This window comes from Theileria parva (assembly GCF_000165365.1).
Source record: "Theileria parva strain Muguga chromosome 4 map unlocalized ctg_529, whole genome shotgun sequence".
Classification (NCBI taxonomy): Eukaryota; Apicomplexa; class Aconoidasida; order Piroplasmida; family Theileriidae; genus Theileria; species Theileria parva.
In genome coordinates, this window is record NW_876246.1 from 1,428,259 (window position 1) to 1,454,127 (window position 25,869).

Consider the following 25,869-nt stretch of genomic DNA (forward strand, 5'->3'; position numbering starts at 1 on the left):
ATTAAATGAAATAAATAAAAATATACATGTGCACACTCAGACTAGCGATGGCTTCACCACATCTACCATGTCGTACATAATTTTATCAAACAATTGATTTTTTATTTTAAGATATGTATTTCTCTGTTGTATTGTAATTTAAAATTTTTTAAATATAATTCCAAGTTTTTTGTTTAGTTTTTTAACTTGTTGCGTTTTCCCTCAAAACAACCTTTCCTTGGTGATTTTTTTGACTGTATAATATTTTTATTTCAATTAAGTTTTGATTCTAGCTGATCTCGATGTTTTAAAAAATATCACGATCTAACATATTAAAATTTCAGTGATGAAACCCTAAAATTTGGAACAATGGGAATATTCAGATCTGAAACTATGGTACACGGTACCCTAGTAATTCCTCACGAAAGAGCTAGAAACTGCATAGACCTCCTAAGCAGACATACAAACATACAGTATATCGACATGAACGAGAGACGAATGGATAGACCATATAAGAAGTATGTTCAGCGTATCGACCACATGGAACGAATGATAAGGGTTTTGTATGAAGAAATAGCCAAGCTCCCAAACTCAAAGATAGTTCGGCATAACATAGATAACTTTCTAGAACATGATAACATGTACAGACTAGATCAAGTTGAGGAATCACTAGTTAAACTGTACGACCAGTTCCAAATGTTCAAGGAAAATGATTCCCTACTAAGGCGTGAAAGAGATGAAGCTCTTAGTGAATACTATGTGCTTCTTGTAGCCTCTAAGCAGCTTAATCTTCTAACTCCAGAGAAATCTTACTCAGACATCCCAAATACAATCTCGTTGCCCGTTACGAACCTCGATGAGTCGTCTGATTCCAGAGAACACTTGTTAAACGACAACACTCAATCGGATACTGAAATGATTAATCTTTCGCCTTACGACTCAACCGCAAGAGTTACCTCCTCAATCTCTTTTACTAACATTTCAGGGTTAATAAGTTCTCAGGAAAAGGAAGCGTTTTCCAGAGCTATATTCAGAGCTATGCGTGGCAACGTTTTTACACTTTTGCATGACACTAACGATTTGAGAAGTATGGTTTTGAGTAAGGGTTTGGTAGATCAAGAGGAGCTGGACACCGATAACGACAAGACGGTTTTTGTAATCTACTGCCAGTCCTCAAACAACGACGCAACCTACAATAAGATAAAGAAGCTGTGTACAGGATTTCAAGCCAAGTTGTTTAACTGGTGTAAGACCCAATCTGAGTTGGCTCCCAGGCTAAAAACGCTGGAAGATGTCATTAAGGACAAGAAGAGAGCGTTAGAGGCTTACAAGGATTATTTTAGGGGTGAAATAGCATGCCTCCTGGAAGTTATAAGGCCGGGAGGAAACAGCGTGATAGAGGAATGGTTCCTATTTTGCAAGAAGGAAAAATATTTGTACTATATTCTTAATCACTTTGAAGGCAGTGATATTACACTGAGGGCAGATTGCTGGTTTCCAGCAGATGAGGAGGAGAAGATAAGAGAACACCTTTTGGCTGAGAAGGCGTCAGGATCTGTTAGCGCCCTTTTGCTTGTGGATATTCAGGCTCCTTTCGTATCAGTTCATCCATCACACCCCGGCTCTCACGAGAATCTGTCCCACATCCCTCCAACATATAATAAAACTAACATGATTTCAAAGTCATTTCAGAATGTGGTGGACACTTACGGTATACCCAGATATAAAGAGGTTAACCCGGCTCCATTCACAGTGATGACGTTCCCGTTCCTGTTCGGCCTAATGTTTGGTGATATTGCTCACGGTATATGCGTGATTTTGTTTGCTCTCTTCCTCATACTCTACTATCGCAAGCTTAAGAGGAAGTTCACAGGGGATATTGCCAACATGATTCTGGAGGGAAGGTACATGATTTTACTGATGGGGATCATGGCCACATACACGGGTTTTATATACAATGATTTCCTGTCAATTCCGAACTCGTTCTTTGGAACAGGCTGGATTTCAAATGGGACTCCTCCGGAAGGAGGTTCAGAGAGTGACGGGACTTACGTAGAAACGTTGGTGAGGTCAGCTAAAAATTTCCCAGTTGTTTTCGGGCTCGACCCAGCCTGGATAGGAGCAGTGAACGAGCAATCAGTGCTACATTCATTTAAGATGAAGTTTTCGGTGATCTTCGGCTTCTTCCAGATGACGCTGGGGATTCTCCTTAAGGGCTTCAACGCGATTTACTTCTCAAGTGCTATCGACTTCTTTTTTGAGTTTATGCCTCAGCTGGCAATGATGTGCTCGTTCGTGGGGTACATGAATTTTCTGATCTTCCACAAGTGGCTAACTCCACTTGACAACGGATATGCAAAGCCCAGCATCATCACCACACTGATTGATATGTGCCTGATGAAGACTCTAGAGCAGCACGAGATAATGTACGAGGGCCAACAAACTGTTCAGAGGGTTTTGATGTCCATTCTCATTGTTTCAGTCCCCTTGATGCTAATTCCGAAGCCTCTGATCCTCTACTTCAGACTCAAGAAACAGGGAAGAACACGCGCCAATAATAACTCAACGCGAGACTACGAGATGGTTTACTGCGGCCCTGAAGAGGAAGACCTCGAGGCTATCGCAAGAGAGAGTGTTCCAAACTACCCACACAGAAGAAGTAGCCTTGATCTCGGTCTCGACAAATTCAAGAAAGTTGATGCCAAGAACAAGGATAACCAGTTCTCAGTAACAATTCAGAAGGATGAAAACGAAGCTTCACCTGCTGAGCAACCTCATTCTCTTAAGCTTTCAGAGCTTTTCATACACCAATTTATAGAAACCATCGAGTTCACTCTAGGCACTATCAGTAATACCGCCTCCTATTTGAGGCTTTGGGCTTTATCACTCTCACACCAACAGTTATCATTGGTTCTGTTCAAGCAACTGATTTTCAACTGCCTGGACAATTCGACGAGCTTACTTGTAATGATTTTTGGCCTCTTCATCAGGTCCATATTCTTCTCAATCTTCACATTTTTCATTATGCTTTGTATGGACTCACTCGAGTGCTATCTGCACGCACTACGTCTACAGTGGGTTGAGTTCCAGAACAAGTTCTTCAAGGCTGACGGGAGGTTCTTCAGACCCTTCAACATTAAATTACTACTAGACGATCCGACGATTATGGAACCCAAATAATGTACTATAAATTTTTCGCAATATATTAAGTTATTTAGATTTAGTTAGATTGTGCTTCAGTTGCACAAGGTCTATGGGCTTTTTCTGAAGCTCAAAGGTCCTATCAGCTTGAAGTTTTAAAATGTCAAGAAGCCCGTCTCGGTCCATAGAATCAATATCGAGAGTCTTGGCACTTTCAGGGAGCATGTCGTAGTTCTTGTAAACGAGTTTTCTAAGGTCTTTGAGTGAAATCTTGGCCTGAGACTCCACGAAACGTGAGTAGTCTGGCTCAATATTCTCAAATTTATCTAAATCCACGCTTAAAAGAAGTTTTAAATAATGTTATTAGGTTGGATAAAGTGCGTAAAAGAATATTACTTAAGGTAAACTAAATTTAGCCATAAAAACAATGAAAAAACCTGTAATGTTAAGTTTTGAGATATCAAAGGAATCAGTGCAAGCATCTAAAATGGCTTTCCAAATACTGCCGAGGTCTCCGCCTCCAAGCTTTGAAAACGGGATAGGTAAAGGGCTTTTAAGGTCGAAAAACTGTCTGAAGTTCAGGATCTGGGCAGGAGTTTCAGGTACATTAACCTTGTCCATTTTAGTGAGTATGAAGAGGTGAGGCATTCCAACTTCCCTGAAGTACTTTAGGACTTCATAATCGTCATCTTGGGGCTCCCAACTACCATCCACAAGGAATAAAACGAGCTTAAGTTCATGTCTCCGCTTTAAGTAAGCTTTCATAATGCTCTGCATATTCTTCCTGGTCTCAGCGTTTTTTACTTCAGTGTGGCCGTAACCTGGGAGGTCCACCAAGGATAAAACACCACGATCCCTGGAGTCAACAGCCTCAAAGATGTTAATGGATTTTGTGTACCCAGGGGTTTTAGACACAAAGGCCATGTCACATTTCCTAGACTTGTTCTTTATATATGACATCAGGGAGTTAATGAAGGATGACTTTCCCACATTACTTCTACCTACCAGACAAATCTCAGGTAATCCCAGCGAGGGAAGCATAGTCGTGTGGAGGTAACTTCCAATGAAGTTTAAAGTTGATATTTTCCTGTGATGAGGGTCAAAGTCCTTCATTAAAGAAGCCCCTCCAAAGGCCTCAGAAGCCAAATCAAGACTTAAACCCAGTCTAACAGGTTTTGGCCCCAATTTTGCAGATTTAGAGTTTTTATCCTTCGATTTACTCGCTTGAATCAAAAATGGATTAGAACCTTTTTTATCCAATTTTCTAAATATTTATTTACTAAGCAAAATAAATATACAATATTGTAAATAAATAATGTCTAATTGATCAATGTTTACTAAGTAGAAAATACTTTTTAGTGTCTGATTTAATCTCGGTGGTTAATCTTTGTTGAGACTTTAGAGTGTTTTTTCGACCCTTAATTATTCTCCTCTCCTCCATTCTCTTGTATTTCTTTAGAGCCTTTCGAATTTCTCTGACCTCAGTGTAAGTTTCAAGGCCAAACTGTTGCTTGAACCTCTTTGCGACCCTAGCCCCAATACCCGTGTAAGTATTCTTAGATTTAGCATTTAAAACTGACATTTTATGGAATGAATGAGTTGGGGTTGGGAAAAGACCAAAAGGATTAATATTAAAATTTTGAGGAACCTTGAAAGAAAGGGACTTTTTAAAATACAATATTATTAATATGGAAACTAACATTTGAACTATTTATGCGATTTAAAGTCATACATTGGGTCTTCGGAGAACAAAAATGGATCCCTTTCATTCACAGGTTCCTGGATTGTCACTGGATAGGGATGGTTTGGTATTGGTAAAAAAGTTGGATAGTGTATGTGAAGTCCCTTGTTTTTCCTAGCACTAATCCCCAGTGCGTCTCGTATCTTAACTACACTCCCTATTTCCCCAGGAATTGCACCTTTTAAGAATATTAAATTTCTATGGGTTTCAATTCTAAAAACTCTGCAGTTTGTAACTCTTGGATCAGGACCAACGTGACCACCCATTTTAGTGTTTCTCCATACTATGTGTACAGATTTGCCCTGGGAAATTGAGCCTGGAGCACTATGGGCTTTACATTCTGTTCCATGACTTTGGTTTTGGCCTCCAAAAGACCACCTTCTCATTGCTCCTTTAAACCCCTTAGCCTTAGACCACCCTGAAACAAAAACCCACTGACCTGGAGTAAAGTGCCTGACACTAAAGTAGTGGCCTTCTGGAAGAAGGCAGTCACTGGAACATTTGAACTCTGCAATATGGTTTTTTGAACCTGTTCCCAGTTTAATAAACCTTCCAATGTTTGGTTTCGACTGCTGTTTAATGTTTTTATATCCTAGTCCAAGTTGTAAAGCTTCATATCCATTTTTCTCTATTGTTCTTTTTTCCAGGACTACACACCTGTCAACATGGCACACAGTCACTGCGTGACGAACTCCCCAGTCGTCCCAAAGCGACATGCATCCAATTTTATATGCCAAAACTCCACTCCTAAAATCCGTTTGGTTACGTTATATCTATAAATGTTACTATTTAAATACCTTCGTGTGTTCCAAATGGGCTTTGTGGGTGTTATTGACAGTTTTTTAACATCTTCCTCTGTGAAAACTTCAGTTTCCGGTATGGAATCTAGATATTTGGTAGGTTTTTCTATCCTTCTATTCGCGTTCATGCGTTCTAACCTTTTAATCCATCTGCTACAGTAAGGTGTTTTGATATCCAACTTTTTAGTAGTTGATAAATTGCGATAAGAGATTAAATTACACAATCGGCCCATTTTAAAGGCCGAAAAACTATTAAACATAGTACAACATTGTAATTAATATGAATGTTCACTACACAACTGCCTGCGATACAATAATTATTTCAGTTTTTAAATTTTATAAAAATTCTTCCAAATAATTATAATCATAATTATATTGATGTGTATACATGAATTTTGGGGGAAATTAATATTCTACAGGTTCATCAAGGTCTGCATTGAAATGCGAATCATTATAATGGCATCCATTATCTGACTTCCACCACACATCGGCCTAAATCTCATTTATCTAACAATTGTTTCATTACTATTCTTGGATAAGAATAAAATCCCGAGTGATCTGGGATCTTCCACCTCTTCTTGATCATTTGTAGCCTGGTCATAACTTTTTTTGTGTTTCTCATCCTGTCAAACTCTAAGAAAGCGCAAGTTTCACTCTTTTCAGGGTCTTTTGAGTTGATTTTGAAAACCTTTATATCTTTCGGGTAAAACTTAAGGCTTTCAGTAAGAGTCCTTAGTTCAGACTCGTCAACGTCAGAATGCCAACCCATTGTAAATATCTAACAAACACAATTTTATACTAATTATTACCTGATATTTACTTCTGTTTGTTATAAAATCAAGTGATGGATGCGATAAGAAGAATGAGCTTCTAGAGGAATACAGAAATGAAGCGCCCATTAAATTTCCATATTGGTATCTTCTTGGTATTGGGACTTCCTAAACTCAACTTAGTCAATTTAAACATTACCTGAAGCTTAGATATGATGGTGTTAACTTCTTTATCAGAATTGCAAATTACCCAAGCCAATGAATCCTGATCGCCGTTAGCTTTGAAGCGAAATATTATATTTTTCGGGTCCTAAAACGTTAAATAATTGTTCATATAATTTATATTAAACATACCACTTTGACCCTGGTATTGTCGTATATAACATTGGAGAGTTCAACTCTTCCGTAAGATCTAGGAGCTCCTGTTACTGTAACTACCCTGTGGAGGAGTTCAGGATTAGAAAGTCTCCTTAAATCATGTGGAAGTGTTAAAAGTCTTTCACACCTTAAAAAAATATAAAATTTTTTTCTTACTGTTCAACAAAGCAAGAAACTTCGTGTTCGTCACACAGGTAGGCGCTGGACTCTTTAGGTAAGTTGTCAAGTATTGAATTATAAACAAGTCTAATAGAACTTGCGTTGGTAGAATCCGAGTTTTTAGAGGGATGTGATAAGTTTTCAGAAGAATTTGATGAGTCATTGGCGGTGGTATCGTCAAATTTAAAATCATAGTTAGGTGTAAGTCGGTCAATTAAAATTAATGCCTTTCCCAGAGGAAACCCAAATCTTGTCCTCATAATATGGACATCATCGTTACATATGTTTATATTCTGAAAATAATAATATATTTAAAACATACACATTTTGAAAGAAGTTTTACAACGGAATCATTAGAATCCAGTGTTTCAGGGGGAAGATTGTACAATAGAAGGCCCCTTTGCCTCAATTGATTTATCCTGAAAAAAATAAAATTATATAAGTGAGAGAAGATACTTTAAAAAATCATGTTTTCTAGTTAAATTAGAAAGGTGCCGATAAAAATGTCGGTTCATTGGTTAAATTGTGGAATTGTGCATTTTGAAAAATATGAAATAAAAATATTTAACATATAAGGCTAAAATTGGTGATAAGAGGAACAGAGAAGATTCCACTAGAATTAACATTCTATGTGTAGTAGTTGGAATTTAGTTCCCACTTATTTTAAATTTTTTAATTTTATTTATGTAATTTCACATTTTTGTAGTATTAAACATTTAAATTACTATAAAATGATTTTAATTTTTCAAGTTTTTATTAAATTACTATTTCATTGTAATTTTAAATCTCACATTTAAATATGTTTGGAAATACTAATACCTCTGGATCATTTTGGAATACTAATAATCAGCAAAATACAAATTTATCAAACACTTTTTCATCGCTAACTAATACAGACCAAAAACCTAATTACTCCTTTGGATCTTTTGGCTTAAATAACACTTCCACCACTCAAAGTGCTAATTTACAAAATAGCAGTTTCATGAATTCCGGGACAAATAGTTTGTTCGGGTCTAATCAGCCCTCTCTTTTTGGCCAGAGTAGCACCATGGGTGGTTCTACTTTGTTCGGAAACACTGGCCAGTCCAACACCTTCTTCGGAAGTAACATGAATAATACTTCACAGCAACTAGGCTCTTCTAATTCTAATGTTTTTGGAAGCTCTTTATTTGGATCCGATAATAAACAAACTGGGAGTTTCTATCAGACCAATACAGGCCAAAATCAAACCGGATTTGGCCAAATTACTGGAAACGAGACTGCCGATCCTAAAAATTTTGACGGTTCTACCATTGTAAATGTAGCTTATGAAACAAATAATATCCCAGATGAGTATAGGTGGGAGTATTATAGGAAAAATGACCCTTCGTTGGGTGGTTTGGGTGCTGGATTTGCAAACACCACTGGAACTGGATTGTTTGGCGGTACCACTGGACTTGGTTCTGCAACTGGCACTGGTTTATTTGGTAGCACTAATACTGGACTATTCGGTTCGACTACCGGTCTGGGATCAACAACTAGTACCACCGGAACTGGCCTCTTTGGTTCAACTACTGGACTTGGTTCCACCACTGGAACAGGGCTTTTCGGATCTAACACCGGAATAAATACCAATACTGGCACTGGATTATTCGGTTCAACCACGACCGGTCTAGGGTCAACCACAGGATTAGGCTCAACAACTGGATCGGGTTTATTCGGAAGTAATACAGGGACCACTTCTACTACCGGAACTGGCCTCTTTGGATCAACCAACACAGGTTTGGGCTCAACCACTGGTGCTGGACTGTTTGGAAGTACTACTCAAACTGGCACTACTGGAACTGGATTGTTCGGATCATCCAATACTGGCTTAGGTTCAACAACGGGTACTGGATTATTTGGTAGTACAACTGGACTAGGAACAACAACTGGTACAAATACAGGTACAGGATTGTTTGGAAGTACTACGCAAACTGGTCTTGGTTCTACCACAGGGACTTCAGGAACTGGTCTGTTCGGTGGCACTACAACTGGCACGACAGGTTCTGGCCTATTTGGTTCCACTAATACTTTTGGGAGTACTACAACTGGGCTAGGTTCTACAAGTGGTACCACAGGCACTGGGTTATTTGGATCAACGAATACTGGATTGGGCTCGACAACAGGCACGACAGGTACTGGATTGTTCGGATCAACTACGTCGACTGCTGGGACAACTGGAACTGGTCTATTCGGTAGCTCAAACACAGGATTAAACACCACTACCGGTACTGGCCTGTTTGGTGGCACCACAACTGGCCTAGGATCTACTACTGGTTCTACTGGAACTGGATTGTTTGGATCCTCGGCTACAACTCAACCAGGCGGTTTATTCGGCAGTACCACAAGTGGCCTGGGTTCTACCACTGGAACTACAGGAACTGGACTGTTTGGTAGTACTACTGGACTAGGAACCATGAGTGGTACCACTGGAACTGGTTTGTTCGGATCTAGCACTGGATTTGGTTCTACAACTACGGGCCTCGGATCACTTGGAAGCCAGTACGGTACTTCAAATTTGTTTGGAGCCACGGGAACATCTCAATTTAACAACCAAATGCAACAGAACAATCCTAAGCTCGGATGTCTGTACCTTTGGGACTTGAACTCACCCTCACCTGGTTTATCCAGCTTTTGGTCTAGCAACGTGAGTCTTCCCCCTGAGGCAATTGAATATTTGAACAAGGTTAACTCCCTAAACAAAGAACCGGTCCAGCCCCAAAATCCCAACGTTTCAAACAGCTTGTACACCAATGACCATAAGGATAGGTTTGGAATCAGAAAAGTCCTCAACGATCTTGGAATTTCTATTCCCAGATATTACATGAATGCACTTAACACCCCTAACACGTATAATACAGATACTACAAATAATTATAATGAAGATAAGCGAGTAAACGAACATAAAAGAGTTAATGGAGATAGAGACGTGGAATCTGGATCAAACTCGTTACATAGACATTTTGAAAAGATCAGGTCACTTCAGGAAGATAGACGCACTGAGGCGGACTTACTTAAATTTTACACTAAAGGAGGAAAACTTAAAATACTCAAGGATACAAATCAACTAAAACAACACCCGAACTCAAATCATAAAACTGGTAATAACACCAATAACATATCTAATAATATGACTAATAACGTGAGGAATAATGTAAATAGTGTAAATAATATTGACGGGCTGGAGGTAGGGATGTTAGGAGGGTATTTGGGCAGGAATGGGAAGACAAGACTAGATCCAATATATTTATCAAAGGTAGATGAGGCGGAAAAGTTTGTCGATACTGAAAGTGACATGAAATCTCAATTAACTGAAAAGGAGTCGGCGGAGTCTGAAAGTGCAGATGATGTAACACCAAGTCATAGACCTCCAAAATTAACAAAGGAAGGCTACAGCACAAGGCCTACAATGCAAAGTTTGCAAAAAATGACCGACACACAGTTGGCATCGGTAATGGACTTCCAGGTTATCAAGGACGGCTACGGGGATATACTCTGGCCTGGATACACAGATTTGAGAGGGCTTGATCTGGACAAGATTGTAGACATCGGATATCGCAAATTATCTGTGTATAAGGACTCTGATGACGTATCGCCTGTGGGCACAGGCTTAAACAAGACAGCTCTCATAACTCTATACAACTGCACACCTAAAGACTATGATGAGAGGTCCATTTCTAAGCAAATAACACAAATTGAGAAGCTGAAGGAATATACCGAGTCAAACGGCTGTAAATTTATATCGGCGAACTTCAAAAATGGTATCTGGATGTTCGAAACGCCTTATTTTGTTAACACTTCAGGAAATCTGCCTGAAAATCCAAAGTTCATGGCATTTGATCATGACCGACGCTAATTTTCTACGATTTAATTTTTTTAATCCATCTAAACATTACATTATTTGTGTTATGGGGGATTCCACCATCTATACACTTTCAACAAAGGTTTTACTTAGCTTTTACTGGTCAAATTATTTTTGTTTTTACATTCCAATATATTTATTGAATTTTACATCTTCACAACATATTTGTTGATTGATAAGATTCATAAAATTGGTTAATTGATAAGATTCGTAAAATTGGTTAATTGAATAATAAACTTTTTTATTGAAAATGATTAACGAAGACGGGAAACTTGTAGATTTATACATTCCAAGGAAATGCTCTGGGACAAATAGAATCATCTCAGCCAAAGACCATGGAGCAGTACAAATCAACATTGGACTGGTAACCAAATTTTCATATAGCTATATATTAATAAATTAATATACCAACATACTTATATATTAGTATATTTATAAATTAAATTATAAATTTATTAGGTTGATGAAAGAGGCGTTTACAACAACACAAACTTCAGCTTGGCTTTGAGTCCTGAAATGAGGCAGAGGGGCGATGCTGACGAGACTGTCAACAGGCTTCTGAGAGAGGAAGGACTCTTATCCTCTAACAACTAATCTTCTTTTTTACACTTCATATAATAGTTTTAGTACCTAAATTTATTAATTAGAAATTTTCGATATCATAAAATAACATTATGACATATGGACGAACCCGCAACTAACTAGCCATTTTTTAATCTTTTTTACATGCATTCCTTGAACTTCAAGACTTCCAACTCGCTCCCGAACAGGTGATTCACAGAGGATTCTTAGCTGCTCCTTCATGGCCTAAATAATGTGTAAACAAATTGGCGATAAATATTATTTATTTACCTGAACATCGCCATAAATGTGTCTCACTACCGTATACAAAACTGTTCCATGAGCCCTTATCTTTAAATAAACCGCCAGGTTACCAGAGGGTGTCCTGGTTACCTTATACACAATGTAACAATGTTAATTAGGGTGTAATTAAAATAAAATATGTTTAATATTATTACCTTGAATGGAAGGTTATTGGTTTTCTTAGATTTACTGCTTTTGGCAAAACTCGACTGCACAATACTTCTCAACTGATTTAAATAAAACCCATTAAACCTCCAAACTGAAAATAATCCTCCATACATTATAATCCACAGTACATTATATTATGACATACACATGATATAATAATATATACAATATAATAGTCGTATATAATAATATTATTTATTGTGTAGTAGAGGTTGTGCAGATTTTTTCAAAAACTCAACCGCTTTTTCATATCCTGGTCGAGATGACATTCTTGGGACTAATGTATCTGATATTCTCTTATGGTATTCATTTATCCATTCAACTTCCTAATAAAGTATGTTCTAAATGTGTACACACCTGTTTAGTGAGTAAGGAGTGATCGAGTAAATCTTTACAGTATGGAACAAGCGTTAAGTCATCAAATTCATAGTATTTCCTGTTATCTTTAGAGAACCTATCATCTAGTTCCTTAACATAAAACATATTTTCAATTCTAACTCCAAACTTCCCAGCCTCGTAGAAGCCGGGTTCATTTGACAGGACCATCCCAGGCTTCAAGTACACAATGTTTGGTTTCCCCACCTTGGGCTTGTACAATGACGTTATATTACAGGGGCCCTCGTGTACGTTCAGGTATGAACCAACTCCGTGCCCAGTTCCATGGTAATAGTTCATTCCTCTTTCCCAAAGTGGCAATTTTGCCAAAACATCCAATGATTCTCCCGGTGTGCCTTCTGGAAATTTGGCATGTCTCAACGCGAGATGGCCCTAATCATTTTTTATTACAATCAAACAATTATTCTGTGCTAATGGTATCATTAATTGTATTAATAGCATATGTTCAAATGTTTTACCTTAAGAACAAGTGTGTAGGCCAACTTTTCTTCGTCTGTTGGAGTGCCAAAGTGGACAGTTCTGGTAACGTCAGTGGTTCCAGTGAGATACTGACCTCCTGAATCCAGTAAATACATGTGAGGACCGATCTTAGAACAGTCTCCTTTTAAGGCTCTAACAATGAAATTTGGAAGTTTTAACCTACCTATAGTGTACAACTGCTCCGTTTTCAGCTATTGATGATATTGGCTCAAAAGATAATCCAACATTATTCTCCTACAAATTTATTGTAGTTAATAGTGTGTCGGATGTTGATTAAACTAAAAAGATTACCTGCTCGAATCTGAATTTACTGCTTAATTTAGCCAGATCATATTCGTCCTTATCAAACAATGTACCATTGTCCTTCATTTCCTAAAAGAAATTAAAATTCAATAACTTACATAAACTGTTGAGAAGAACTTGGCCATTGCAATTCCATCTGCTACGTGTGCTTCTGCCATACACTTAAGCTCAGTGTCATTTTTACATGCCTAACAACTGTCATCAAAGGTTAAAATACCTTTAAATCACAAACTGGTGTTGTCTCTAAAAACAACTCTCTGGGTGTAGAATCACTGTGATTCTTCAGAAATGAATTACATAGATGAACCGAAGAAAATGTAGACGCCCACATCTTAAACGGAGATCCTTTTTCACTGGTTCCAACTGTTTCAAGATAAGAAAAAACGTCATTGTAATCCCTAACAACTATAAGGGGTTTGGTAAAATTACCTAGTTTCAACTGAGAATGACTTTAAGTAAGATGTGACCTCATCATTTAACTTCCGTTTATCCACAAAAAGGCTAAAATAGAATATTAAAGTAGTGAAATTTACATTATTTTGTCCATTTCAACCACTAGGTATGAGTAGAAGAGTGGTGAGGTTTCAACGTCAGACCCTCTTAAATTCAACATATAGGCGACTTCATCAAGGTTCTAAAACATATTTACACCTTAACCAATACCGTGAGGGCTAAAACGTTGACATTATTTTTCGTCATCTCCTTCCGAACCTCAACCAGTTTATCTGAAACAGAAACTCCTGAATACTTTAGCGGGTGTAACTTCAGTGGATTTAATGGCAAAGGTGGCCTTTCCTTGCCCCAAACAACATCAACTGGGTTTTCAGTTAAACCTACAAACTCCTTCTCAGTGGCTTTTTTCACCATGTGTTCATGGGATTTGTAAGTTGTCGAGTACAAATCAAATCCGACAGTTTTAACTAAAATCAGGTATAGTAATGATAACTTACTCTCTTTGGTTCTGGACAGAAACTCAGTTAATGAGGGAACATCCTTCTCAAGAAGCTTCATTAGGACCCAGGGACTTGATAACTGCCTCTCAGCTTGTATGAAGTACCTTGAAATCAATTAAAAATGGTAAAATTACCTGGAATCAGTCCATAAATAACACTTATCATGTGTGACCAGAGCAAGTCCATAGCTACCTGTAAAACCTGAAATGAAGGAGAGTCTATCAAAAGTGGAATGTGGAACCTCAGTATTATGAGGATCAACTCTATCAACTATGAAGGAGTCCAGTTTCTTCTCAGTTAAGAGCTTTAACATTGAGGATACACGGCTATGGTGGACTGACATTGTGGGAATTCTAAGAAAATTACTACTATTAGATTTCAAAAAGTTAATTTTACTGCAATAGGAATGGAATTTACAAAAAATCATAGAAGGAAATTGTATTAGTTTCAACACATTTCCTGAAAAGAATATCCAAACACCATAATAAGGCTTGATGTGATGGAAGAGAAAAAATTAATAATATCTGTGTAATTTTAAGGTTAAAAAAAGTGGAATGATGCGGAATTTTCCAAGATAAAATATTAATTGAAACTGTGGGGGATTGATTTGTAAAAATTGATTAGATTTATCAGTTTCAGTTTCAATTATCTTCCAGAATTTTTACAATATACTTAATTACACTAGAAATAGGATAGAAGGTTTTTATTCTCCTCCACTTTCCATATTTTTAAGATATTTTTATAAAATTGATCTAGTGTGTTTTTTTAACCTTATTTTCCAAAATCATTAAAAGTATTTTAAAGATATTATATGAATTTTCGAGTGTTTTATAATTTTCTACATTTTAACGAATTGTTGAGTTGATATTTTAAGTTAAAAATGCAGTCGAAGTTTTGGGGTGACGATTCCGATGATTCCTACTCAGACTCCTCTGAGTACTCAAGTAAGTCTGATGACAAGGATAATAGACGTGGAGTTGACGCTAACAAATGGACTTTGGACAGTTCGGACGACGAGGGAGAGTCAAGGATTGTGAAGTCAGCAAAGGCCAAGGCTCTGGAAACCATCCAAAACCATGTTAAAACCATTGAACACTTGAGAAAGATCAATGATTACTCAGAGTTGTTAAAGGATTACGATATTCTTGCAAAATTTGTGGATAAACAATACTCGTCCACCCGTTTACCTAAACTTGTTGTTAAGATGATAGTGGAACTTTCTCAGTTTATGGAGGCTCAGCAGAAGGACAAGGAAAGCTACAAGAAGCTCTCAAAGGCTAAGACAATCTCGTTTAACACGCTGAGATCAAGACTCAGAAAGTTCAACGAGCAACACGCTGATATTATTGAGGAGTACAACAAGGACCCTGACAATTTCTACGATGTGCTCCAGCAATCTGAGGATGAAGATGAGGAATCCACTGAATCCAGCTACTCTGAGTGGGACGAGGATGAAGAGGAGGAGGCTGAGGAAGAGGCTGAGGCTCCTGAAGAAAAATCGCCAAAATCTGGCGATACTAGCGGGTGGTCAGACTCGGGCTCCCATCCCACATCAGAAGCTGAGGACGGAGATAAGCATAACAAGGCGATGGATAAGTGGGGAGTAAAGAAGGCTGAGGCTCGACCGGAGATGGTTGAGAAGCCCAAGAAAACCAAGACTAAGGCCAAGAAGCGTGAAGTTCTTGAGAAACAAACACCAATAACGAGTATTACCAAGTTCTCAGCAGTGACTGCAGCCTCAGACGCACTTGTCGAGTACTTTAAGGAGGTTAAGCTTGGAAATGATGATAACCCATTCGCAGTGATGATTCCTGAGGTCCAAGAAATGCTAGACACTGTACACTTGAGTGAGGAGGCTCTAAGGTTGTTTGTAAAATCGATAGTTGAGAAGAGAGGAAAGAGGGGAACAAACAACTTTGAAAACCTAAAGATACTCCAGTCGCTGCCTTACATTGCAAAAACAATTTCTCAGTCACTGTACCTTGAAGTTTTGGAAACACTCGTGCACGTGCTTTTTGATAATTATTCACATGCCTACGGAGCCATGACACCAACTGAGTGGATTAACACCTACCGAATTGCCTCACATCTAGTCTCAGAACTCATCAGTAACCCTAAATCTTATTTATCATCAGAAATGGTCAATTCTGCCCAAAACAATCTAATGGATGACTTAGATAAGGCTAATCTAGATAAACTTAGTGCTGAAAAGCTTAATAATGTCGATAAAGTTAAAATGATGGACGACAGAGTGAAAACGTCACTGACAGTTTTATCAACAATAGTGCAAAAGTTAAATGATGAGTTATATAAAGGTTTGCTATATACAGAAGTGCACAACCCAGATTATAAAACGATGTTGGCGTATACAATTGACATGTTGTATTTATTACACAGGACATTAGTTTATTATCTTAAGTTTGAGAAGGGCAATGAGTTTGCAGCAACAACAGCTCTGATGATTTTAGATCACTGCCACTACAAGGATGACGAGATTTCCACTAAAATCTGGGAACTCGTCAGGAATAAAATCAAGGATAAGAAACAAACTGAGAGGTTCTTCCCAAACGAGAACAAGAAGCCGAGTGATCTGGTTACTGAGCTTGTAAACTTTGTATTTGTGTATGGAACACAACGGGAGAAGATAAGAGCTTGTCTACATTTAGCATATAATAAATCACTACACGGCCACTATTACGAGGCAAAGGACCTTTTGGCAGCATCAAATCTAACTGACGTAGCTAGTGAAACTGATATTTCAACTCAGATTCTGGTTAACAGAAACTTAGCTCAGCTTGGAATCTGTGCCTTTAGAGCAGGTTTAATCAGCGAAGCTCATTCTTACCTCATGGACATGTGTGTGCAAAACAGACATAAAGAATTGTTGGCTCAAGGTGTGTCGAATTTAAAGAATGTTGAGAAAACTCCTGAACAGGAACGCGCTGAGAAGAGGAGACTTTTACCCTACCACATGCACATTAGCATTGAGCTGATTGAGTCAGTTAACTACATTTGTGCTTTATTGTTAGAATCTGCAAACTACGTAAGATATCCCCTAAAGGCAAAGGAGGTTATTTCAAGACAGTTTAGGAGGATGTACGACTTGTATGAGAGGCAAGTGTTTGTAGGGCCTCCAGAGAGCAACAGAGAAGTAATTTTAAACGCCTTTAAGCACTTACAAAACGGTGACTGGAAACAATGTTTTAACTTTATTTTGTCCCTAAATACCTGGAATAACATGCCTGATAGGGAAAAGGTACAGGAGACTTTGAAAGAGCTGATCAAGGTCGAGGGTTTCAGAACCTACATCTTCAAATACGTCAACATCTACGATTCATTCTCAGTTGAGCAACTCTCCTCAATGTTTAGCCTCGACGAAAATGTAGTTCACTCCCTAATCAGCAAAATGATTGTTAACGGTGAAATACTCGGTAGCTGGGACTACAGCAGTAAGTGCTGCCTCATAAACCACAGCGAACCTACTGAACTTCAGAAACTTGCAGTCAAACTTGCAGAGAACCTTTCTACCGCAGTTGAGCAGAACGAACTAACTCTGAACATGAAGAACTCCAAGTTCGCGCTCTCTCAGGACAGGCGTTTCCAGCAACGAGACACTCGCTACTCCTACGGCTCACGTCATGACGACGGCAGGATGTCCACCTTCAACTTTAATAGAAACCGCAGATTCATCCAACAACCCAGACAAACAAAGCAATTCCCTGTGCCCACAAGATAAATATTAACACGTTAATAATGTATATATTCCATATTACATACAGTGTGTATGGTACTTATAGTATACTGTGTATAGTGTATAGTACTTGTGTTATATAAGTTATATATTACATATAGCATGTACAGTATACATACTGTTACCACTACGAATACTATACCAATTATACTATACATGTGTATAAATAGTATACAAGAAATATTAAGGATTATTTAAAGTTATTTAATTTGAGTCTTCCAAGGTCCCTGATGGCTTCTTCAAGCTGCTGTTTTTCGTGAGACAGCTCCTTTATCTTGGAGTCGTTGAGTGACCTGACGTCAGACGGGACCTTGTCTTCATAGTTCGGCACTTCTAACTTCTTTAGGTATGACTCAAGCTAAAAATGATTATAAAGTGTAATTTAGGGTAAATACCATTTTATTTGTTTTTGAAAGTCTGTCATTGAGCATTGACGAGGTTTTAACCAAGTCCACAGTCTCGTCAACGTTAATGTAAGTGACTAGAGAAGATGAAACTACATTTTGAACACAATGATACAACTCCGTACTCGTATTACTCACAATTGAGATCTAAACAGTCATTATATTTTATCAATAAATATTTTAACAAGATTTGTAAATACATAATTTTTTAACCCAAAACTGTGACTACACAACAGTTAACTATACAACAGTTAACTGTACAATAGGTTAACTACACAACAGTTTTGAAAAGTGGTTAGATGGCGAAAGTACCGATTTGAATTTGGAGAGCGTTTCTATTAGGTGGAGTTTATCATATAATAGATGGCGTGTTGGTTCATCGGTAGTTATGAATCCAACTTTGTTAGTGTTTTGCGCTAGTCCTAGAGTTGTTGCCAGTGATCTGAAGCTGTGCACTACTGAGAAAAGTGTGTCCATTTCAGCATCAAGTGCTTCGTTCTCCCACTCGACATTGGGTTTCGGGAACGTTGAAATCGAAATCGACTCGTGCTTTCTAAGATACTCGGGAAGGTGGTGATAAAGCTCCTCAGTTATGAATGGCATTATCGGGTGAAGTAGTTTCAGAGACTCGCTAAAGCAGGTGTGGATCACGAAGGCAGCGGCATTTGACTCGGGCGTTGGTACAAATGAAGAATCGTCAATCACTGACGGGAGTCTGTTTTTTACCAGTTCCAAATATACATCACATAGTTGATATAACCAAAAATCATATGTCGCCTGCACCACATCATAAAACTGATAGGCCTCCAATCCATCAGTTACCTAATCACATTATTAAATGAGTTATATAATTAACAAATATTCTAAGGGTTGATAATAGCTTAATCGGTAAAATATATAAAAAATCGCTTATCTAAATGTAACTATAGTATTTAAGTATATAACTAGTATATAATAGAGTATATTGCAAATGTGTAAACATACCCGTTTAGTGTATTGATTGAGTTTGTGTAGAATCCATTTATCTTCCCATTTGAATTTGCATTCAAGACTGTTATCACCCTTATAGGATTTAACGGTGTTATAATGGTTATAAGTATGTTGTACGGATGGCCTGAAGAACTTGGTGCGAAGAATTGCAAATTTAGTGGCGTTCCAAATCTTGTTTCCAAAGTGCCTTGAAGATACAAGTTTATTCACGTCCAGTAAAATAGCTCTATTGTGCCTCATTAAGGCGAGAAGTCCAAGTCTGAGTCCATCTACACCACATATTGGGATCCCATCAGGAAACTGCTGTTTCTGTAGTGCTAAAGCTCTCTTTATCTCGCCCTGAGGGAGAGAAGAATTCAGAATATTCTGGTTTAGCCTCTCAAGCGTAGTCCCCTCTATGATGTCAATAGGGTCAACAACGTTTCCCTTACTTTTACTCATCTTTTCACCTCTCGAATCCCTAACCAGTGGATGCATGTAAATCTCATTAAACGGAAGCATATCCACGAAATGTAGAGAAAGCATGACCATCCTTGCGACCCAGAAGAAGATAATGTCGTTGCCCGTCTCGAGTAGGCTGGTGGGGAAAAACGACTTGAAATCGGAAGTATCAGTATCGGGCCACCCAAGTGTACTAAGCGGAAATAACCCAGAGGAAAACCAAGTATCCAAAACATCCTCATCCTGAGTTAGGGTTAGGTCTGGTAAGTTTGGAAAGAGAGTTTGTGCACGTTGCTGGGCTTCTTCAAAGTCTCTTCCGACAACCCACCTTTCCTCAGAAGCTGGAATAGCAGATGAAGTGACACGGTAGGCTGGAATCCTATGACCCCACCAAAGTTGTCTTGAAATACACCAGTCCTGGATATTCTCAAGCCACTGGTTCCACACTGAGACGTAGGACGATGGGATGATCTTAAGAGAGCCGTTTCTCACAACTTCAATTGCCCTCTTGGCCAAGTCCTTGCAGTTCACATACCACTGTGGAATTAGCATATATTCTACAATGTCGCCAGTCCTCGAACACCTTGGCACCATCATCGGCTTAGTGTTCGGCTTCTTATCTAGAAATAGTCCAATCTCTTTCAACCTCTTTTCAAGTACTTTCCGGCACTGGAACCTGTGCATGGTTGCGAATTCTCCTCCGTTCTCGTTTATCTTCCCGTCGTTGGTGAAAATGTTCAAAAACGGAAGGCCATGCCTCTTTGCAATTTCAAAATCGTTCTTGTCATGGGACGGTGTTATTTTAACAGCGCCAGTGCCAAACTCCATATCCACGTGGGAGTCAGCCACCACGACCATTTCCCTATCCGGGAAAAAGGGGTGCTTTATTTTACAGCCTACCATTTCCTTATACCTTGCATCATCAGGATTGACTGCCACTGCAACGTCACCCAGCATAGTCTCCAGCCTAGTCGTGGCTACTGGAAGGTAACGTGTCTCGCTTCCAACCATCACAGGGTACTGGAACACCCACAACGAACCAACCTCCACAGATGAATCATATCCTAACAATGTTTTTAACCATTAAAATATATTATTATTAATACAATAATTTGTTATATTAATTATTTAAAGTAGTTTAAGGGTATTTTTTAGTAATTAGGTAAATTTATAATTTAGAGTGTTTTGTATAGTAGTGTAACCTGGAATGGTAATGAAGGTTGGGGAAGTAATTTCCATGGGTTCAACTTCAATATCTGAGAGTGCAGTGGAGAGGTATGGGCACCAGGATACCAATCGAGTGTTTCGATAAATATGTCCAGAGTCGTAAAGACGAACGAAAGCCTCGATAACGGCAGTTGACCGTGGTTGATCCATAGTGAAAACCTCTCTAGTCCAATCCAATGAAGCTCCCAATCTCCTAAATATTAATTTTAAATGAGTAAAACAGTACTTAAGCTGGTTTTTGATGTTGCTTCCGTATTTATCATTCCATTCAAAGACTTTTTCAACGAATTTTGTTCTTCCGAGATCGTGCCGTTTGAGGTTTTCATCCTTATACAGAGTTCTCTCAACCACTGACTGAGTGGCAATTCCAGCATGGTCAGTTCCTGGTAGCCAGAGTGTTACATCACCCTTCATTCGGTGCCTACACATACTTGATGAGGGTTTTAGTTACCATCTTGTTAAACAGTCCTGGATCGAAACAGTTAGGGCGTGACCAATGTGCAGAGAGCCAGTAACGTTAGGTGGTGGTAGTAGGGACACCCACTTGTTTTTGGTGTTGAGGGCTTCAGGGTCGCTGGAGGGTGTGAAAAATTTCCTGGATTCCCACAAGGTGTACCATCCTTCCTCCACGGACTTTGGGTTATAACTCGACTCGATCTCAGTCAAAAGTTCTAAAAAAATCCATTTAATTATAAAAAAGTTACTCATGGACTGACACTTCGACATCTAGGAAGTAAACTTGATTTCACTTATCAGAAATGAATTAATAATAATAATCAATGAGTCGAAAGGCATTTTTACAGGTGTATATAGAAACATAAATACTAAACTGCTATTTGATGAAAAATAATTGAAAAAAACTGCGGTATGAAAATATTTCAAAAAGAAAACTAACTGAATAATATATCGGGTATCGAGAATATTAACTATAACTAATAATTCTGGTACACATTTTTCAATCATCGCTATATCGCAACTTTTTTGTTATATTAAATTTATTATTTTACTCCTAGTTACGATATCTCTTGGAATCTATTACTTACAATACACCAGTCACAGCTGAAAGGATTCCGCTTTGTAAACACATACCAACACACTTTTTCCTCTAATTTCCCTTTAATTATACTTCTTTTTTCTTGAATTAATGTTTGATACTGTCTGAATTAAAAAATCTACCAGGGGGACGGTTTTAGCTAATTAAGCCCATGATACGTGATCACTTTTTCAATGAAATTTACAAAACCTTCCCTTAGGCCTGGTGTTAGCTTCGTCTTATATTTTGCCATAATTTTATCTTTTCTTTCCTACACATACTGTTTTTCGCGTAAATTTGCCACTAAATCACTTTTTAACCCAAATTTAAGTATCCCATTTTCAGTTCCAAGCCCTTTATCGCACTTTAATAAAGAGGGAAATGGAAGAAAGGTATCGGACTCGTCTAGTTTGCACAGTTTTGGCTCAGGATCGTCCCCCAACGAGCTTAGAGTCGGAGAGATTGTGCACGGAACACCCATCAAGAGGAACCCAGATGGAACAACTCTAGTAGATGTAGGCCTCCCCCAGCCTCTAATCGCAGCGAAGTCAACTCTATATTTCATGAATGACGATGAACATTATAGACTAAACTCTCTCCTGTCTGCCAGGGAAGCTGAAAATCCTCAGTTTAACAGACGTCAGAAGATGATTTATGACACCATTCACACTTCTAAGAAGTTCCCTGAAAGGAAGAGGCAAACGTATTTTAGGCCAAATTATCCTTATCCTTACGATTACTTAAATTCGATGAGGAAGAAGGAGAGGTATATTCCATTTGATATCGGTATAGGGGCTGAGATTAGGCCCCAGGATTACTCAGTACCTTCAGAGCCTAAGACGCCCAAGTACCTGAGGAATCGGGACTCTATGGAATTTGTAGTAACTGACATCAACCCGTACTCAAAGTACATTTATGGCGAGTTTTTCTCAGTTAACATTGTGGAAACTAAGAGGAAAACATACTCCCTGATGTACCTAGACTCGCTTAACAGTAAGTACCACTACACACCCTATGAGGCTATTGTGACTGAGATCATGGATGATGTTCTCAAGGTCAGTCTCACAAATTGTAGACGCAGTGAAATGTACGGAGTTAACGCATACACTGTATCAACTGGTAATGACAAAGTTGGTGATAGAATACAGGTAATAGCTCTTTAACATAGTGAATATGATGATGTAGGTGTATCTGGCTGGAAGCGAGATTGTACCTGAGCAAGTATATCTGTTTAGAAATCAAATAACCCATGCAATTCTTCGAAAAGAGAATTTGCAGAGGTTGATTGATTCGATAATACGTTATTATGCAAAGACTGGGAAATGGTTTAAGGCGGAAGTTGATAAGGTTTTCCGGGATTTTCTAACATTTAGACTTAAAGGAGAGTATAAAGATACGTATTTGGCCTACATTACTAAGGATCACTTGCCCTATAATTACCCAGAGGACCTTGTCAATGAGAGCTTTATCAACAGCAATAGCCCTCACCGCTACTTTACACTGAGAGACTCAGAAATCAGTATGGGAAAGCTTAATCACATATATCACTATGATCATTCGATGTATGTTAGGGCTTGTGAATTGAGTAATAGGAGAGTTGAGCAACCAATTTCAAAAGTTGATCCAATTTCCAAGTTACTCATTTTCACAACCACCAAAAACCACTATAAACCATCGCCAACTATGGAAAAGTACTTCCTTCAAATGTAACAACCTATATCATACAAATTATATCGATTTTATTATATCCAATATACTAATTGAATGTGTAGGATAAGACAGGATGTGGATAAGTATGAGATAAAAACGGGTATTTCATACCCTTGTATAGTAATAGGAAATGATGGAGGGATGATATATTTCGCTATAAATAACAAGTTTAAGCCTAATTTTACACTAAATGATGATTATCTCATTGGAGTAATGGAAGCAGGCCAATATTCCACTAACATACCAATAGGCACAATATTACACGTAAGTCCTAACATACCATACTACAACATACTATACTACACTATACTACATCATACTAATTAAAATAATTTGTGGATTAATTTGAGTAATAGGCGAAAGTGGGAAAAATTCAACCTTATAAATTGGAAGGTCACTATGCTGTGGAAAACAGGAATAGAGATTTAAAATATGTTACAATGCCAATTACGGAGTGGATAAATAACCTTACCGAACACGAACTCATAAAACACAAAATAAACCCGAACAATATGGAACTAAAGATATTGGTGATGAGTACCTTTATTTACCCTTCAAGTGACTCTCCTCAGATGAACGAGTTTTTAACGTTGCAGCCAGCTTTTATAGATGCCAATCTCACAGATATCCTCGAGGTTGAAGATGTCGCAGACGCCGTGATAAACTCAAATGTCAGACGGGATCCGTCTCACGAAAGCTTATCTGAAGAAGAAAATACCAAAGCAAAAGACGTGGATCCGAACCGCGAGCTTGGAAATGTTCTACTGAGAGATGAAGAATCACTGATTCCCTTAGATTACTTCACCAACAACGCAGATATCAGGGACATATTTATAAAGGAGAACTTGGATCCTGAGAAGTACGTGAAGTTTTTAAGGAATATCAACGCCGCATACCACGACCCGAAGTGTTTATTCCTTGAGTTCTTTATAAGCTCTACAAACCAGCCCTTCTTTAAGTTCTTAGAAAGGCTGCTGAGTCCACTTGAGAGGAGAAAGATTACGTTAAAAGAAGCGTTAGAATTTGAGAGGAGTATTTTGAGGCTTTTGTCCAAAAGCCACACCTTATACTTGGAAAGAATATATGACATGCTGCCAAAGGAAACAATTATGTACTCGAGCATAGTGCCAAACTCATATGATTACACGTTCTACACTATGGATGAGTTATTTAAATATTACGACGCTGTGAGCCATGATTATGTCATGGATAGATCAGTAAACAAGTCGATTATAAGACTGTTAAAGATTTTAACGAATCCAAACTTCTCATTCATGTCTCTGCTCAGAGAGAGACATAGGAAGATGGACAATGACGTGTTTTTCTACTCATCAAAGGTGTTGCACTATGACTCACTTATGAGCTTAAACAGACCTAAGATTTCAAGAAACCAGAATGATACTGAAATACCATACGCAACTGAAGAGGAGGAATCACATTCAATTCCAATGGCACCCTACGCCGAAATTGTTAAAACCCCAAGAATTTTCGTCAATGAATTAGAAATATACGGACTCTCAATGATTCGAAAAATGTATTCTGAACTTCTCAGGTATCTCCAACCACATTTTTATGTAATTATTTAGTTATATATACCATTGTTTAATTACACTAATGTTTATACTATTGTTCCTTTGTTTAATTAATTTGTCTGGGATTTGGTTAATTTTATTATAGAATTAATGACCCTTTTAAGACTAAGTTAGTGAGGCCAGCCCACGTGGATGAAACTGTTGAGGATATGGATTTTGGCCCTCATGACCTGAAAGATTTTAATGATTCAGATCTAAAGAAAATATTTGATGATGTGGACATAAATGAATACGCCCTGAATAAACTCGACGGATCAAAGACGAGCTTAAAGGAACTTTCCAAATCGTGGAAAAGGCTTAACAGGTATCCAGAGGACGTTTCACTACAGGATTTGAGGGAATACTTGGAAGACATGCAAAAGGTGAACAGAGTTCACGGAATCAAGCTACCAATAATTTAGCTTTTCCTCGAAGAATTTTCTCACTTAATTTCATTCTTCTTTCAGCAAATATATTATTTATTGTGTGTATTTATTGTAATTAGTGTTTAATTATTTGTTAAACTTGTTTAATTATTGCTTAAATTTGATGATTAGTCATTTAAAGTTATTGTTTTATGATGGAGCATGGTGATAAGGCATTAACTGATATGCAAGAGAATAATAATTTAAAGCTAGAAAAAGTAATTTCCTAATAGAATACGTGTTTTTAGATAAATGAAACTAAAACGTTACTGAAAAATTATAAATTAAAGCATAAAAAGGCA

At 37.9% G+C, this 25,869-nt stretch overlaps 11 protein-coding genes across 11 annotated transcripts, besides 1 other annotated feature; 5 read left to right on the plus strand and 6 right to left on the minus strand.

Moving 5' to 3' along the window:
- The first annotated feature begins 99 nt into the window (after positions 1-99).
- Atp6v0a1 (V-type ATPase 116kDa subunit family protein) lies at positions 100-3,215 on the plus strand. The gene has a single exon (XM_759274.2). The coding sequence runs from the start codon at positions 349-351 to the stop codon at positions 3,157-3,159; it is 2,811 nt and encodes a 936-aa protein (XP_764367.1). The 5' UTR covers positions 100-348; the 3' UTR covers positions 3,160-3,215.
- On the minus strand, positions 3,169-4,822 carry engB (ribosome biogenesis GTP-binding protein YsxC; the record flags this gene model as incomplete). The annotated part of the gene is made up of 3 exons (XM_759275.2): positions 3,169-3,446; positions 3,558-4,384; positions 4,473-4,822. The coding sequence occupies 3 exons, from the start codon at positions 4,820-4,822 to the stop codon at positions 3,190-3,192; spliced, it is 1,434 nt and encodes a 477-aa protein (XP_764368.2). The 3' UTR covers positions 3,169-3,189.
- Positions 4,823-4,827: 5 nt separating this feature from the next.
- Positions 4,828-5,929, minus strand: rplC (50S ribosomal protein L3; the record flags this gene model as incomplete). Its single annotated transcript, XM_759276.2, has 2 exons — positions 5,659-5,929; positions 4,828-5,608 (listed from the first exon to the last, which is right to left on the minus strand). Exons 1-2 carry the CDS (start codon positions 5,919-5,921, stop codon positions 4,828-4,830), a joined length of 1,044 nt encoding a protein of 347 aa, XP_764369.1. The 5' UTR covers positions 5,922-5,929.
- Positions 5,930-6,048: 119 nt separating this feature from the next.
- On the minus strand, positions 6,049-7,606 carry TpMuguga_04g00734 (uncharacterized protein). The gene is made up of 8 exons (XM_759277.2): positions 7,425-7,606; positions 7,291-7,387; positions 6,966-7,261; positions 6,786-6,936; positions 6,631-6,741; positions 6,471-6,599; positions 6,188-6,439; positions 6,051-6,153 (listed from the first exon to the last, which is right to left on the minus strand). Exons 1-8 carry the CDS (start codon positions 7,481-7,483, stop codon positions 6,067-6,069), a joined length of 1,182 nt encoding a protein of 393 aa, XP_764370.1. The 5' UTR covers positions 7,484-7,606; the 3' UTR covers positions 6,051-6,066.
- On the plus strand, positions 7,503-10,845 carry nup98 (Nucleoporin autopeptidase family protein; the record flags this gene model as incomplete). The annotated part of the gene is made up of 1 exon (XM_759278.2): positions 7,503-10,845. The coding sequence occupies exon 1, from the start codon at positions 7,768-7,770 to the stop codon at positions 10,843-10,845; it is 3,078 nt and encodes a 1,025-aa protein (XP_764371.1). The 5' UTR covers positions 7,503-7,767.
- Positions 10,846-10,877: 32 nt separating this feature from the next.
- RPS21 (Ribosomal protein S21e) lies at positions 10,878-11,461 on the plus strand. The gene is made up of 2 exons (XM_759279.2): positions 10,878-11,215; positions 11,311-11,461. The coding sequence occupies exons 1-2, from the start codon at positions 11,102-11,104 to the stop codon at positions 11,443-11,445; spliced, it is 249 nt and encodes an 82-aa protein (XP_764372.1). The 5' UTR covers positions 10,878-11,101; the 3' UTR covers positions 11,446-11,461.
- On the minus strand, positions 11,267-12,057 carry TpMuguga_04g00737 (Mitochondrial large subunit ribosomal protein (Img2) family protein). The gene is made up of 4 exons (XM_759280.2): positions 11,871-12,057; positions 11,704-11,805; positions 11,543-11,658; positions 11,267-11,481 (listed from the first exon to the last, which is right to left on the minus strand). Exons 1-4 carry the CDS (start codon positions 11,994-11,996, stop codon positions 11,475-11,477), a joined length of 351 nt encoding a protein of 116 aa, XP_764373.2. The 5' UTR covers positions 11,997-12,057; the 3' UTR covers positions 11,267-11,474.
- AMPP (Metallopeptidase family M24 family protein) lies at positions 12,057-14,575 on the minus strand. Its single transcript, XM_061306058.1, has 12 exons — positions 14,150-14,575; positions 14,013-14,119; positions 13,726-13,982; positions 13,596-13,696; positions 13,492-13,563; positions 13,280-13,460; positions 13,161-13,250; positions 13,051-13,131; positions 12,923-12,993; positions 12,738-12,891; positions 12,241-12,651; positions 12,057-12,209 (listed from the first exon to the last, which is right to left on the minus strand). The coding sequence occupies exons 1-12, from the start codon at positions 14,440-14,442 to the stop codon at positions 12,075-12,077; spliced, it is 1,953 nt and encodes a 650-aa protein (XP_061161222.1). The 5' UTR covers positions 14,443-14,575; the 3' UTR covers positions 12,057-12,074.
- nip-1 (Eukaryotic translation initiation factor 3 subunit 8 N-terminus family protein) lies at positions 14,576-17,784 on the plus strand. The gene has a single exon (XM_759282.2). It carries the CDS (start codon positions 14,896-14,898, stop codon positions 17,749-17,751), a length of 2,856 nt encoding a protein of 951 aa, XP_764375.1. The 5' UTR covers positions 14,576-14,895; the 3' UTR covers positions 17,752-17,784.
- A 149-nt stretch (positions 17,785-17,933) lies between these two features.
- On the minus strand, positions 17,934-21,738 carry VARS (valine--tRNA ligase). The gene is made up of 8 exons (XM_061306059.1): positions 21,533-21,738; positions 21,280-21,499; positions 21,055-21,249; positions 20,804-21,021; positions 19,155-20,665; positions 18,483-18,992; positions 18,162-18,317; positions 17,934-18,124 (listed from the first exon to the last, which is right to left on the minus strand). Exons 1-8 carry the CDS (start codon positions 21,552-21,554, stop codon positions 17,957-17,959), a joined length of 3,000 nt encoding a protein of 999 aa, XP_061161223.1. The 5' UTR covers positions 21,555-21,738; the 3' UTR covers positions 17,934-17,956.
- Positions 21,739-21,770: 32 nt separating this feature from the next.
- On the plus strand, positions 21,771-25,608 carry TpMuguga_04g02355 (putative integral membrane protein). Its single transcript, XM_759285.2, has 5 exons — positions 21,771-23,009; positions 23,047-23,567; positions 23,634-23,835; positions 23,928-25,123; positions 25,249-25,608. Exons 1-5 carry the CDS (start codon positions 22,056-22,058, stop codon positions 25,562-25,564), a joined length of 3,189 nt encoding a protein of 1,062 aa, XP_764378.2. The 5' UTR covers positions 21,771-22,055; the 3' UTR covers positions 25,565-25,608.
- Positions 25,609-25,719: 111 nt separating this feature from the next.
- Positions 25,720-25,785: a sequence feature (Short protein (TpMuguga_04g00743, EAN32096.1) was converted to a misc_feature.).
- The last annotated feature ends 84 nt before the right edge of the window (positions 25,786-25,869 follow it).